Source organism: Arachis ipaensis, chromosome B10 (genome assembly GCF_059453495.1).
Source record: "Arachis ipaensis isolate K30076 ecotype BB chromosome B10, ASM5945349v1, whole genome shotgun sequence".
NCBI classification, from domain to species: domain Eukaryota; kingdom Viridiplantae; phylum Streptophyta; class Magnoliopsida; order Fabales; family Fabaceae; genus Arachis; species Arachis ipaensis.
Genome location: NC_142435.1, coordinates 57,413,873 through 57,425,583, shown reverse-complemented (window position 1 = coordinate 57,425,583; position 11,711 = coordinate 57,413,873). Strand labels below are relative to the sequence as shown.

The 11,711-nt window shown below is 39.8% G+C and overlaps 1 protein-coding gene and 1 non-coding gene across 2 annotated transcripts; one reads left to right on the top strand and one right to left on the bottom strand.

The window, feature by feature from the left end:
- Positions 1-898: 898 nt before the first annotated feature.
- On the top strand, positions 899-1,006 carry LOC148580165 (small nucleolar RNA R71). Its single transcript, XR_015895810.1, has one exon. It is a non-coding gene; the product is annotated as a small nucleolar RNA R71 (small nucleolar RNA).
- Positions 1,007-10,274: 9,268 nt separating this feature from the next.
- On the bottom strand, positions 10,275-11,048 carry LOC107620690 (uncharacterized). The gene has a single exon (XM_016322819.1). The coding sequence runs from the start codon at positions 11,046-11,048 to the stop codon at positions 10,275-10,277; it is 774 nt and encodes a 257-aa protein (XP_016178305.1).
- Positions 11,049-11,711: the final 663 nt, after the last annotated feature.

Below are 11,711 nucleotides of genomic sequence, written 5' to 3'. Positions count from 1 at the left end.
ATGGAATCTCTATGGTCTCTAGATGAGCCTCAGAGTCCTTTGGTTCCTCAGAGGGAAGCTCCTTATTGATCACTGGACGTCCCAGGAGGTCTTCCTCCTTGGGATTCACGTCTTCCTCTCCCTCTTTGGGTTCGGCCAAGGTGCTTATTTCAATGGCCTTGCACTCTCCTTTTGGATTCTCTTCTGTATTGCTTGGGAGAGTACTTGGAGGGATTTCAGTGATCCTTTTACTCAGCTGGCCCACTTGTGCTTCCAAATTTCTAATGGAAGACCTGGTTTCATTCATGAAACTCACAGTGGCCTTAGATAGATCAGAGACTAGATTTGCTAAATTAGAAGCATTTTGTTCAGAGTTCTCTGTCTGTTGCTGAGTGGATGATGGAAAAGGTTTACAATTGTTAAACCTGTTTCTTCCACCATTATTAAAGCCTTGTTGAGGCTTTTGATCCTTCCATGAGAAATTTGGATGATTTCTCCATGATGAGTTATAGGTGTTTCCATAAGGTTCACCTAAATAATTTACCTCTGCTATTGCAGGGTTTTCAGGATCATAAGCTTCTTCTTCAGAAGATGCCTCTTGAGTACTGTTGGATGCAGCTTGCATTCCATGCAGACTCTGAGAGATCATATTAACTTGCTGAGTCAATATTTTATTCTGAGCCAATATGGCATTCAGAGTATCAACTTCAAGAACTCCCTTCTTCATAGGCGTCCCATTGCTCACAGGATTCCTTTCAGAAGTGTACATGAACTGGTTATTAGCAACCATGTCAATGAGTTCTTGAGCATCTGCAAGCATTTTCTTTAGGTGAATGGATCCACCTGCAGAAGTGTCCAGTGACATCTTTGATAGCTCAGATAAACCATCATAGAATATATCCAGGATGGTCCATTCTGAAAGCATGTCAGAAGGACACTTTTTGGTCAACTGTTTGTATCTTTCCCAAGCTTCATAGAGGGATTCACCTTCTTTCTGTCTGAAGGTTTGAACATCAGCTCTAAGCTTGCTCAGCTTTTGAGGAGGAAAGTACTTGGCTAAGAAAGCCGTGACCAGCTTATCCCAAGAGTTCAGGCTGTCTTTGGGTTGAGAATCCAACCATAATCTAGCTCTGTCTCTTACAGCAAAGGGGAAAAGCATGAGCCTGTAGACTTCAGGAGCTACTCCATTAGTCTTAACAGTATCACATATCTGCAAGAATTCAGTTAAGAACTGAAAGGGATCTTCAGATGGAAGTCCATGAAACTTGCAGTTCTGCTGCATCAGAGAAACTAATTGAGGTTTCAGCTCAAAGTTGTTTGCTCCAATGGCAGGAATGGAGATGCTTCTTCCATGTAAATTGGAATTAGGTGCAGTAAAGTCACCAAGCATCTTCCTTACATTATTATTATTTTTGGCTGCCATCTCCACTTTCCTTTCGAAAATTTCTGAAAGGTTATCTCTGGATTGTTGTATTTTAGCTTCTCTTAATTTTCTCTTCAGAGTCCTTTCAGGTTCTGGATCTTCTTCAACAAGAATGTTCTTGTCCTTGCTCCTGCTCATATGACAAAGAAGAGGGCACAGAAAAAATAATAATAATAATATGGATCCTTTATACCACAGTATAGGGATCCCTTTGTGAGTGGAAGAAAAGAGGGAGACAAAGAGTGTGATGTAAAAAAAGAAACACAACTGTGAGGATGGCAGAGATGTGAGATGAGATGTTAGTAGATGAATAAATAAATAGAATAGGATGGGAGAGGGAGATTTTTCGAAAATAATTTTTGAAAAAGAGTTAGTGATTTTCGAAAATAGTTTTTGAAAAAGGTTAGTAATTTTTTTGAAAATATTTTTTTTAAATCAAAAATAAAAATAAGAATAATTAGTTAATTAAAAAGAAATTTTTGAAAAAGAGGGAAGATATTTTCGAAAATTAGAGAGAGAGAGTTAGTTAGGTAGTTTTGAAAAAGTTAAGAAACAAACAAAAAGTTAGTTAGTTAGTTAAAACAAATTTTGAAAAGATAAGAAGTTAGGAGGTTAGAAAAGATATTTTGAAATTAGATTTTTGAAAAAGATAAGATGAGAAGATATTTTTGAAAAGATATGATAGAAATCAGTTTTTGAAAAAGATTTGATTTTTAAAATCACAATTAATGACTTGATTCACAAGAAATCACAAGATATGATTCTATAACTTAAAGTTTGAATCTTTCTTAACAAGCAAGTAACAAACTTGAAATTTTTGAATCAAAACATTAATTGTTATTGTTATTTTCGAAAATTTGGTATAAAAATAAGAAAAAGATTTTTGAAAAATATTTTTTGAATTTTCGAAAATAACTAAGAATTTTGAAAAAGATTTGATTTTTGAAAAAGATAAGATTTTCAAATTGAAAATTTGATTTGACTCATGAGAAACAACTAGATTTTTAAAAATTTTGAAAAAGTCAATTCAAATTTTCGAATTTGATGAGAAGAAAAAGGGAAAGATATTTTTTAGATTTTTGAAATTTTTATGATGAAAGAGAAAAACACTAAAAATGATGCAATGCATGAAATTTTTAGATCAAAACAATGAATGTATGCAAGAATGCTATGAATGTCAAGATGAACACCAAGAACACTATGAAGGTCATGATGAACATCAAGAACACATTTTTGAAAAATTTTTAATGCCAAAAAAAACATGCAAGACACCAAACTTAGAATTCTTTAATGCTTAGACACTAAGAATTCAAGAATGCATATGAAAAACACCATACAACACAAAACAAAAAATCATGAAGATCAAACAAGAAGACTTACCGAGAACAACTTGAAGATCATGAAGAACACTATGAATGCATGAAATTTTCGAAAAATGCAAGATGCACATGCAATTGACACCAAACTTATAACATGACTCAAGACTCAAACAAGAAACACAAAAATATTTTTGATTTTTATGGTTTTCTAATTTTTTTTTTGGATTTTTATTTTATATTTTTCGAAAAATTATTTTGAAAAAGAAAATAAGGATTCCAAAATTTTTAATATGAATTCCAGGAATCTTATGCTCTAAAGCTCCAATCAAAGGGTCAGGCATGGCTTAATAGCCAGCCAAGCTTTAGTATGTAACTCAGACATGACACGCCTGACATACTCATTCCCAAAGGAATTAGACATGGCTTTACAGCCAGCCAGGCTTCAACATGCTCCATGAAACACTAGAATTCATTCTTAAAAATTTTGAAGCCATAGAATAATTTATTTTTGAAAACATTTTTATAATTTTATTTTTTCGAAAACAAAGGAGAAAATTTTGAAATATTTTTGAAAAATTTTTTTGAAAACAAAATAAAAAGAAAATTACCTAATCTGAGCAACAAGATGAACCGTCAGTTGTCCAAACTCGAACAATCCCCGGCAACGGCGCCAAAAACTTGGTGCACGAAGTTGTGATGTCCAGGCTCAAATAATCCCTGGCAACGTGAGCAACTTGGTACGCGTAATCGTGATTACACTTTAATTATGTAAAATTCATGGCTCTTTCTTTCCCTGGCAATGGCGCCAAGAACATGGTGCCAATACCATGGTTCACAACTTCGATACAACTAACCAGCAAGTGCACCGGGTCGTCCAAGTATTACCTTACGTGAGTAAGGGTCGAATCCCACGGAGATTATTGGTATGAAGCAAGCTATGGTCACCTTGCAAATCTCAGTTAGGCAGATATAACTGGATAATGGTGTTTTTGAATTTAATATAATAAAATAGGGATAGAAATACTTATGTAATTCATTGGTAGGAATTTCAGATAAGCGAATGGAGATACTTTCGTTCCTCTGAACCTCTGCTTTCCTGCTATCTTCATCCAATCAGTCTTACTCCTTTCCATGGTTGGCTTTATGCAAGGGCATCACCGTTGTCAGTGGCTACATCCCCTCCTCTCAGTGAATAATATGCTCACGCACCCTGTCATGGCACGGCTATTCATCTGTCGGTTCTCGATCATGCTGGAATAGGATTCACCCTCCTTTTGCGTCTATCACTAACGCCCAACAATCGCGAGTTTGAAGCTCGTCACAGTCATTCAATCATTAAATCCTACTCGGAATACCACAGACAAGGTTTACACTTTCCGGATTCTCTTGAATGCCGCCATCATTCTAGCTTACGCCACGAAGATTCTGGTTAGGAGATCTAAGAGATATTCATTCTAGCTTATTTCATATAGAACGGAAGTGTTTGTCAGGCACGTGTTCATAGGGGAGATGGTGATGAGCGTCACACATAATCATCACCTTCATCACGTTCTTGGGTGCGAATGGATATCTTGGAAGCGAAATAAGATGAATTGAATAGAAAACAGTAGTACTTTGCATTAATCTTTGAGGAACAGCAGAGCTCCACACCTTAATCTATGGAGTGTAGAAACTCTACCGTTGAAAATACATAAGTGAAAGGTCCAGGCATGGCCGAGATGGCCAGCCCTCAAACGTAATCTAAGATAGCATACAACTGATCAAAGATACCTAATACAATAGTAAAAGGTCCTATTTATAATAAACTAGCTACTAAGGTTTACATGAGTAAGTAATTGATGCATAAATCCACTTCCTGGGCCCACTTGGTGTGTGTTTGGGCTGAGCTTGAGTGTTGCACGTGTAGAGGTCCTTCTTGGAGTTGAACGCCAGCTTTTGTGCCAGTTTGGGCATTCAACTCTGGTTTTGGCTCCTTTTCTGGCGCTGGACGCCAGATTTGGGCAGAAAGCTGGCGTTGAACGCCAGTTTACGTCATCCATTCTTGGCCAAAGTATGGACTATTATACATTGTTGGAAATCCCTGGATGTCTACTTTCCAATGCAATTAGAAGCGCACCATTTCGAGTTCTGTAGCTCCAGAAAATTTATTTTGAGTTCAGGGAGGTCAGAATCCAACAGCATCAGCAGTCCTTTTTCAACTTCTGAATCTGATTTCTGCTCAAGTCCCTCAATTTCAGTCAGAAAATACCTGAAATCACAGAAAAACACACAAACTCATAGTAAAGTCCAGAAATGTGAATTTAACATAAAATCTATTAAAAACACCCCTAAAAGTAACTAGATTCTACTAAAAATATACTAAAAACAATGCCAAAAAGCGTATAAATTATCCGCTCATCATATAACATGCCTACCTGCTTCTTGAACTACTTTTTGTATATGAATATTATCTATGTTTTACTTGTTTGCATTAATTGTGATTGTCTGATGCGGAGGAGGTTAGGTAGGCGGTGGCGATGGGATCGCACGGAGGTTAGGTTGGCGAGGGTTGTGGGATACAGCGGTGTGATTAGTATTAGTTAGAATTCCCCTAAGTTTAGATAACCCGGTTTATGGTTTAAGTTCTTTAAATATTTATCTATTTTGTTCTAAGCTTGAATATCCGTATGTGATGTGAAGTTCTAGGATTGCCTTCGACATCCCGGATCCTTACATCTTACATCATTGGGCACTGTTACCATACTGAGAACCTCTGATTCTCATTCCATACTTTGTTGTTGTTTTTCAGATGCAGGTCACAACCCACCTCGGTGAGTTGTCTGGATGGTGACAGAAGCGAAGGATCCGGATACCTTTTGAGTCTCTTGATTTATTTTGCTATACATCTCTCACTTTTGTATTTTGGTTAGCCTAGAGGCATGTATTGAGAGAACGAAACTTGTATAAGCTGTTTTTACTATCTGGTTTCATGTATGGTCTTTATATGGCTAGCTGGCTTAAACTCCGCGAGCCGTGGCTAGATTCTTATGATATTATACTATGATATTTTGTTATATGGTATCTATTTCTTGTACTTTAAGTTAGTAGTTTCGCTAGTACGTTTTGTGCTTTTCAAATCCTGTTAAATGAGCTATATCCTTCATCAGGCTTCTAGAATATATTATTTCCTTCTATATATAAATATGTATAAGCCATAGGACTATCGTAACATATGATTAACCTTAGCTTTACAGCTAGAGGTAAGGCTTAGGGTAATTGGGGTGTTACACAATAAGGACGTAAGTCATGGGCAATGAGCATAAGAATGGTAAACATGAAGCAAACTAGGCTCAATACACTTAGAGAAGAGCAGGTGTATGAAGAAGAAGCACCAAGGTTAGAGCACAAAGTCAAAATTGAACTAAAATGGTGTAGGTGCCTTTCAACAAACACTTGGTGTGTAATATTCAATGATGAGCAAGTGGGAGGAATTCATACAAAAATATCCCAAATGGAATACCAAACAACAAAACAACACCACATAGTCACAAAGAAAACAAGAGACATCAAAATGACCCCATTAAAGCAAGAGAAACTCAAAGTTCAACACCCATGGAAAATATGAAAAGAGAGAAAGCAAACAAGCAAGAACAAATTAAGAAAAATGCATCTAAAAAGAAAAAAAAGAGAAACTAAGTACAACTAAGAAGAGAAAAAAAATTTAGAATAAGAGACAGAAAGAAGAAGAAGGAGTAGGACTAAAACCTTTAAAAGAAGAAGAAAGCAAGGTGGAATGTAAGTGGAAAATAGGAGAGGAGAGGGAAAGGAAAGAGAGAAGAGAGAAAAAGTGGGACCGCCGGAGGTAACGATGGTCATCGGAGGCGGTGGTGGTTGCTGGAGATAGGGTTGTGGAAGATGGAAAAAGAAGGAAAGAGGTGATGGACGAAGAGAGTTGAAGAAACAGGGCGCGCTGTGTATTATGTGCGTCAGGGGTGCAACGCGTGCGCGCCATCCACGTGTACGCGTGGATGGATGGAGAAGGGAAGTGACGCGTAGGCGTCCCCCACGCATACGCGTGGGTTGCAGAAAGGAGAGATGACACGTACGCGTCAGGTTATGCGCATGCGTGGACAGAGTTATGCCTTGGGCACAAAGTTAGCACAAAATAGGCACAACTCTCTGGTTTTTGTACCAGGAGTTGGGTGCAGTACATTCGACGTGTACGCATCTATCATACATACGCGTGGATTACAAGATTGGCGACCGACGCATAAGCGCCGACCATGCTTACGCGTGGGTCGCACTAGCACAAAGTAGGCACAAAGGAGGCACAAGTCTCTGGTTTTTGTACCAGATATTCCAAAATTCGCAACCAACGCGTACGCATCGCTCATGCTTACGCGTGGGTGTGCGAAATGACAAGGGACGCGTAAGCGTCATCCACGCTTACGCGTGGGTCGCAGTTGTACCGCTGGCACAAAACGGGCACACAGTAGGCACAACTCTCTGGTTTTAGTACCAGGAGTTGTGAAGACGCGCCGACGCGTACGCGTGTAGCACGCTTGCCCGTCGATAGACCCCGTTTTTTTTCATACACATGAGGAGGAGCAATTATAGCACAATTTGGTAGTAATACATGCTAAAGTGGTCAAAGACGTCAAAAATCTCATGTAACACTCAACCTTAAGCATTTCTTCAACATCTTAATTCAATCAAACCATTATCAATGAACTCCTCATGAGCAATTTAACACAAAAATCAAGCAAAAATCAACTATACTATGAACAAACTCACAAATCAAGCAATCACAAAAGGCACAAAGACTCTGAAAACTATGTGCAAGAAACTATATACACAAGAAGATCATACCATGGTGGGGTGTCTCCCACGTAGCACTTTTCTTTAACGACCTTAAGTTGGACGGTCATGAGCTCAGATCTCTTCACCTTCGGGGGCATCCTCAAGAAGGAACACCTCAACTTCTTTGTTGCTTTTCATCTTCTCTCCATGGTATAGCTTCAGACGATAACCATTAACCTTGAAGATTTTGGGGCTTGAAGGGTGGCTTAGGTGGTAGACCCCATATGGCTCCACTTTCTCCTCTCTATAAGGACCTTCCCACCTTAATCTTAACTTGCCAGGCATCAATCTCAACCTAGAGTTATAGAGGAGGACTAGCTCTCCAGCTCTAAACTCTCTCCTTTTGATATTTCTATCATGCACTGCTTTCATCCTCTCTTTGTAAAGCTTTGAATTCTCATAGGCTTCCAATCGAAGGTACTAAAGCTCCACCAACTATAACTTCTTTTCGACTCCAACCCCAAATCCTGTGTTGCATTCTTTTACGTCCCAATACGCTTTATGTTCTATTTCCACTGGGAAATGGCAAGCCTTCCCATAGACTAACCGGAACGGGCTCATACGAATTGGTGTCTTATAAGCCGTCCGGTAAGCCTAAAGCGCATCGCTGAGCTTAGAACTCCAATCCCTCCTATGAGGCTTCACAATCCTTTCTAATATGCACTTGATTTCCCAATTGGAGACTTCGGCTTGGCCATTTATTTGGGGGTGGTATGCCGTGACCACCTTATGGATGATGCCATACTTCTTCATTGAACTTGCCATCCTTTTGTTACAAAAATGCGAGCCTTGATCACTCACGATTGCTCGTGGTGATCCAAAGCGGCAAATGATGTTATTCCGAACAAAAGAAAGAACTACATTAGCATCATCATTTCGGGTGGGAATTGCCTCCACCCACTTGGAAACATAGTCAACAGCCAGCAGAATATACATGAAATCGTTAGAATTTGGAAAAGGCCCCATGAAGTCAATACCCCAAATATCAAAAATTTTGCAAAACAACATTGTTTGTTGGGATATCTCATTCTTCTTAGAGATATTTCCAAACCTAAGGCATTGTGGACAAGAACTACAAAAGAGATATGCATCTTTGAAAAGTGTAGGCCACCAAAATCTGCAATCTAAGACCTTCTGAGCCGTCCGTTGAGGACCAAAGTGGCCACCACCCTTGGAAGAGTGGCAAGCCTCCAAAATAGAATAATGCTCAGATTGCAGTATACACCTCTTAATTATTTGATCGGTACCACATCTCCACAAGTATGGGTCATCCCATACATAATATTTGGATTCGCTTTTGAGCTTATCCTTTTGATGTTGAGAGAAATCGGGAGGAAAGGTGCGAGCGACCAAGTAATTGGCAATAGGTGCATACCAAGGGATCACTTCGGATATTGCTAGCAAGCCCTCAAGATCAGAGGGAATGTATCATTGATAAGAGTGGAATCGCCCTTTGTGTGCTCTAAGCGACTCAAGTGGTCCGTCACCAAATTTTGGGAACCATTCCTATCTTTGATCTCTATATCAAACTCTTGTAAAAGCAATACCCATCGGATCAACCTTGGTTTAGATTCCTTTTTGGCCAATAAATACTTTAATACCGCATGATCTGAATATACTACCACCTTAGAGCCAAGTAAGTAAGCTCGGAATTTATCCAAGGCAAAGACAATTGCTAACAATTCCTTCTCAGTGGTAGTATAGTTGGACTGGGCTCCATCTAAAGTCTTAGAGGCATAGGCAATGACATAAGGAATTTTACCCTCGCACTGAGCTAGTGCCGCTCCCACCGCATAGTTTGATGTATCACACATGATTTCGAATGGCGTACTCCAGTTAGGCCCTCTTACGATAGGAGCTTGGGTCAAAGCAATCTTTAGCTTGTCAAATGCCTCCATGCACTCTTCACTCAAATCAAATTCCACACCCTTTTGCAACAATCGAGAGAGAGGTAACACCACCTTACTAAAGTCCTTGATGAAACGCCGGTAAAAACCTGCATGACCAAGAAACACACGGACTTCCCTCACAGAAGAGGGCTAAGGCAAACTAGAAATAACATTGACCTTTGCCGGATCAACAGAAATACCATCTTTAGAGACAATGTGCCCTAAAACAATACCTTGTCTTACCATGAAATGACAATTCTCAAAGTTTAGCACAAGGTTTTATTTAGTGTACCTCTCTAATACTTTTGCAAGATTGTCCAAGCAAAGGTCAAAGGAGTCCCCATAAATACTAAAATCATCCATAAACACCTCCATGCAATGCTCCAAAAGATCCGCAAATATACTCATCATACACCTTTGGAACGTAGCTGGTGCGTTGCACAAGCCAAATGGCATTCTTTTGTACGCATACGTTCCGAAAGAGCATGTGAAAGTCGTTTTTTCTTGGTCTTCTGAAGCAATATGGATTTAGAAATATCCTGAATAGCCATCTAAGAACCAGTAATGAGATTTAACACACAAACGATCAAGTATTTGATCGATGAAGAGCAACGGGGTGACCACTTACACGGGGCTCACCCACTCACTATCCGAAATCGGATAAATAATGTCGGCTTCTAACAACCGGGTGACCTCCTTCTTCACAACCTCTAGAATGGTAGGATTTAGATGCCTTTGAGGTTGCCTAACTGGTTTGGCTCCTTCTTCTAGAAAAATTTGGTGTTTACACACTTGAGGGCTAATGCCAACTAAGTCCGCCAAGCTCTACCCAATGGCCTTCTTGTTCCTCCTCAAGACATTAAGCAACTTCTTCTCCTGTTGGGAGGTAAGCTCCCCTGCAATTATCACCGAGAACTTTTGGTTCTCCTCAAGAAAGGCATATTTTAGGTGGGTTGGGAGTGGCTTCAAATCTGCACTTGGTTCATGGTTAGGCACTTGATCATCCGGTAGCACCGAATGTGGTAAGGTGTCTTCTTCACATACATGGGAACTCCCCACACTTGGGTCTTGAATCATACTCTTTCCATGAAAATCATCTTGGTGAACTTTGGCCACAACATTATCAATCAAATCACACCGGAAGATAGAATGATCCTCCGGTGGGTGTCTCATGGCTTCATCAAGATTAAAACTCACTTCTCTTCCATCGATCTCAAACGAGTAAGCACCCGAAAATACATCCAATTTGAACCGGGAGGTCTTCAAGAACGGTCTCCCAAGTAAGATAGATGATGTCCTCCCGGAGTCACTAGGGGGCATCTTAAGATTATGAAAATCAATTGGGAAGTCCAACCCCTTTATACTCACTAGAACATCCTCCGCAATATCTACCACAGAAATTATGCTTTTATCCGCCAAAACAAACTGGGTGGCCGACTGTTTCAATGGTAGAAGCTTCAAGACCTCATAAACAGACAAAGGCATAATGCTCACACAAGCACCAAGATCACACATGCAATCAACAGATTGTACCCCATCTATGGTGCAAGTCACTAGGCAAGGACCGGGGTCACCATATTTTTCCGGTATATCATCCATTAAAGTGGAAATTGAGGTTCCCAATGGAATAGTTTCTAAATCATGAATCCTCTCCTTGTTCACACATAAGTCCTTTAGAAACTTGGCATATTTAGGGACTTGGCGGATAGCATCAAAGGTAAGAATTGTTACCTCAACTTTCTTGAATATCTCCACTATTTTGGGATCCAACTCAACTTGCTTCTTGGTCTTCCTTGCCAATGTGGAAAATGGGATTGGAGTAGCTTCTTGCAAAACATCTCCATCCTTAGGAATTCCACCCTTTGGTTGTAATCACTTATTCAACTACCTCTTGGATCTCATCCTCCTCTTCGACTTCTTCTATCTCAACCACATCCTTATCTTGAGTGACCTCTATTGGTCTTGGCTCATTGGGACACCTCTCTTATAATTTGGTGTCAGACCTCAAGGAGATAGCATTGATGCCACCCTTGGGGTTGGGTAAAGGTTGAGAGGGTAAGGCACTAGAACTTGGGGGTTGAGTGGTAGAAGTAGAGGATGGTTCCATACGGGAAAGAAGGGCTTGGATACTAGAGGTAAGACCGGTAAGGCTTGAGGCAAGTGTGGTTTGAAGCTCCCTTTGTCCTTGGAGAATGGAGCAGAGTGTCTCATCTTGGTTGGGGAAGAAGAGGCATAAATGATTTGAGGGGCTTGTGGTTGATT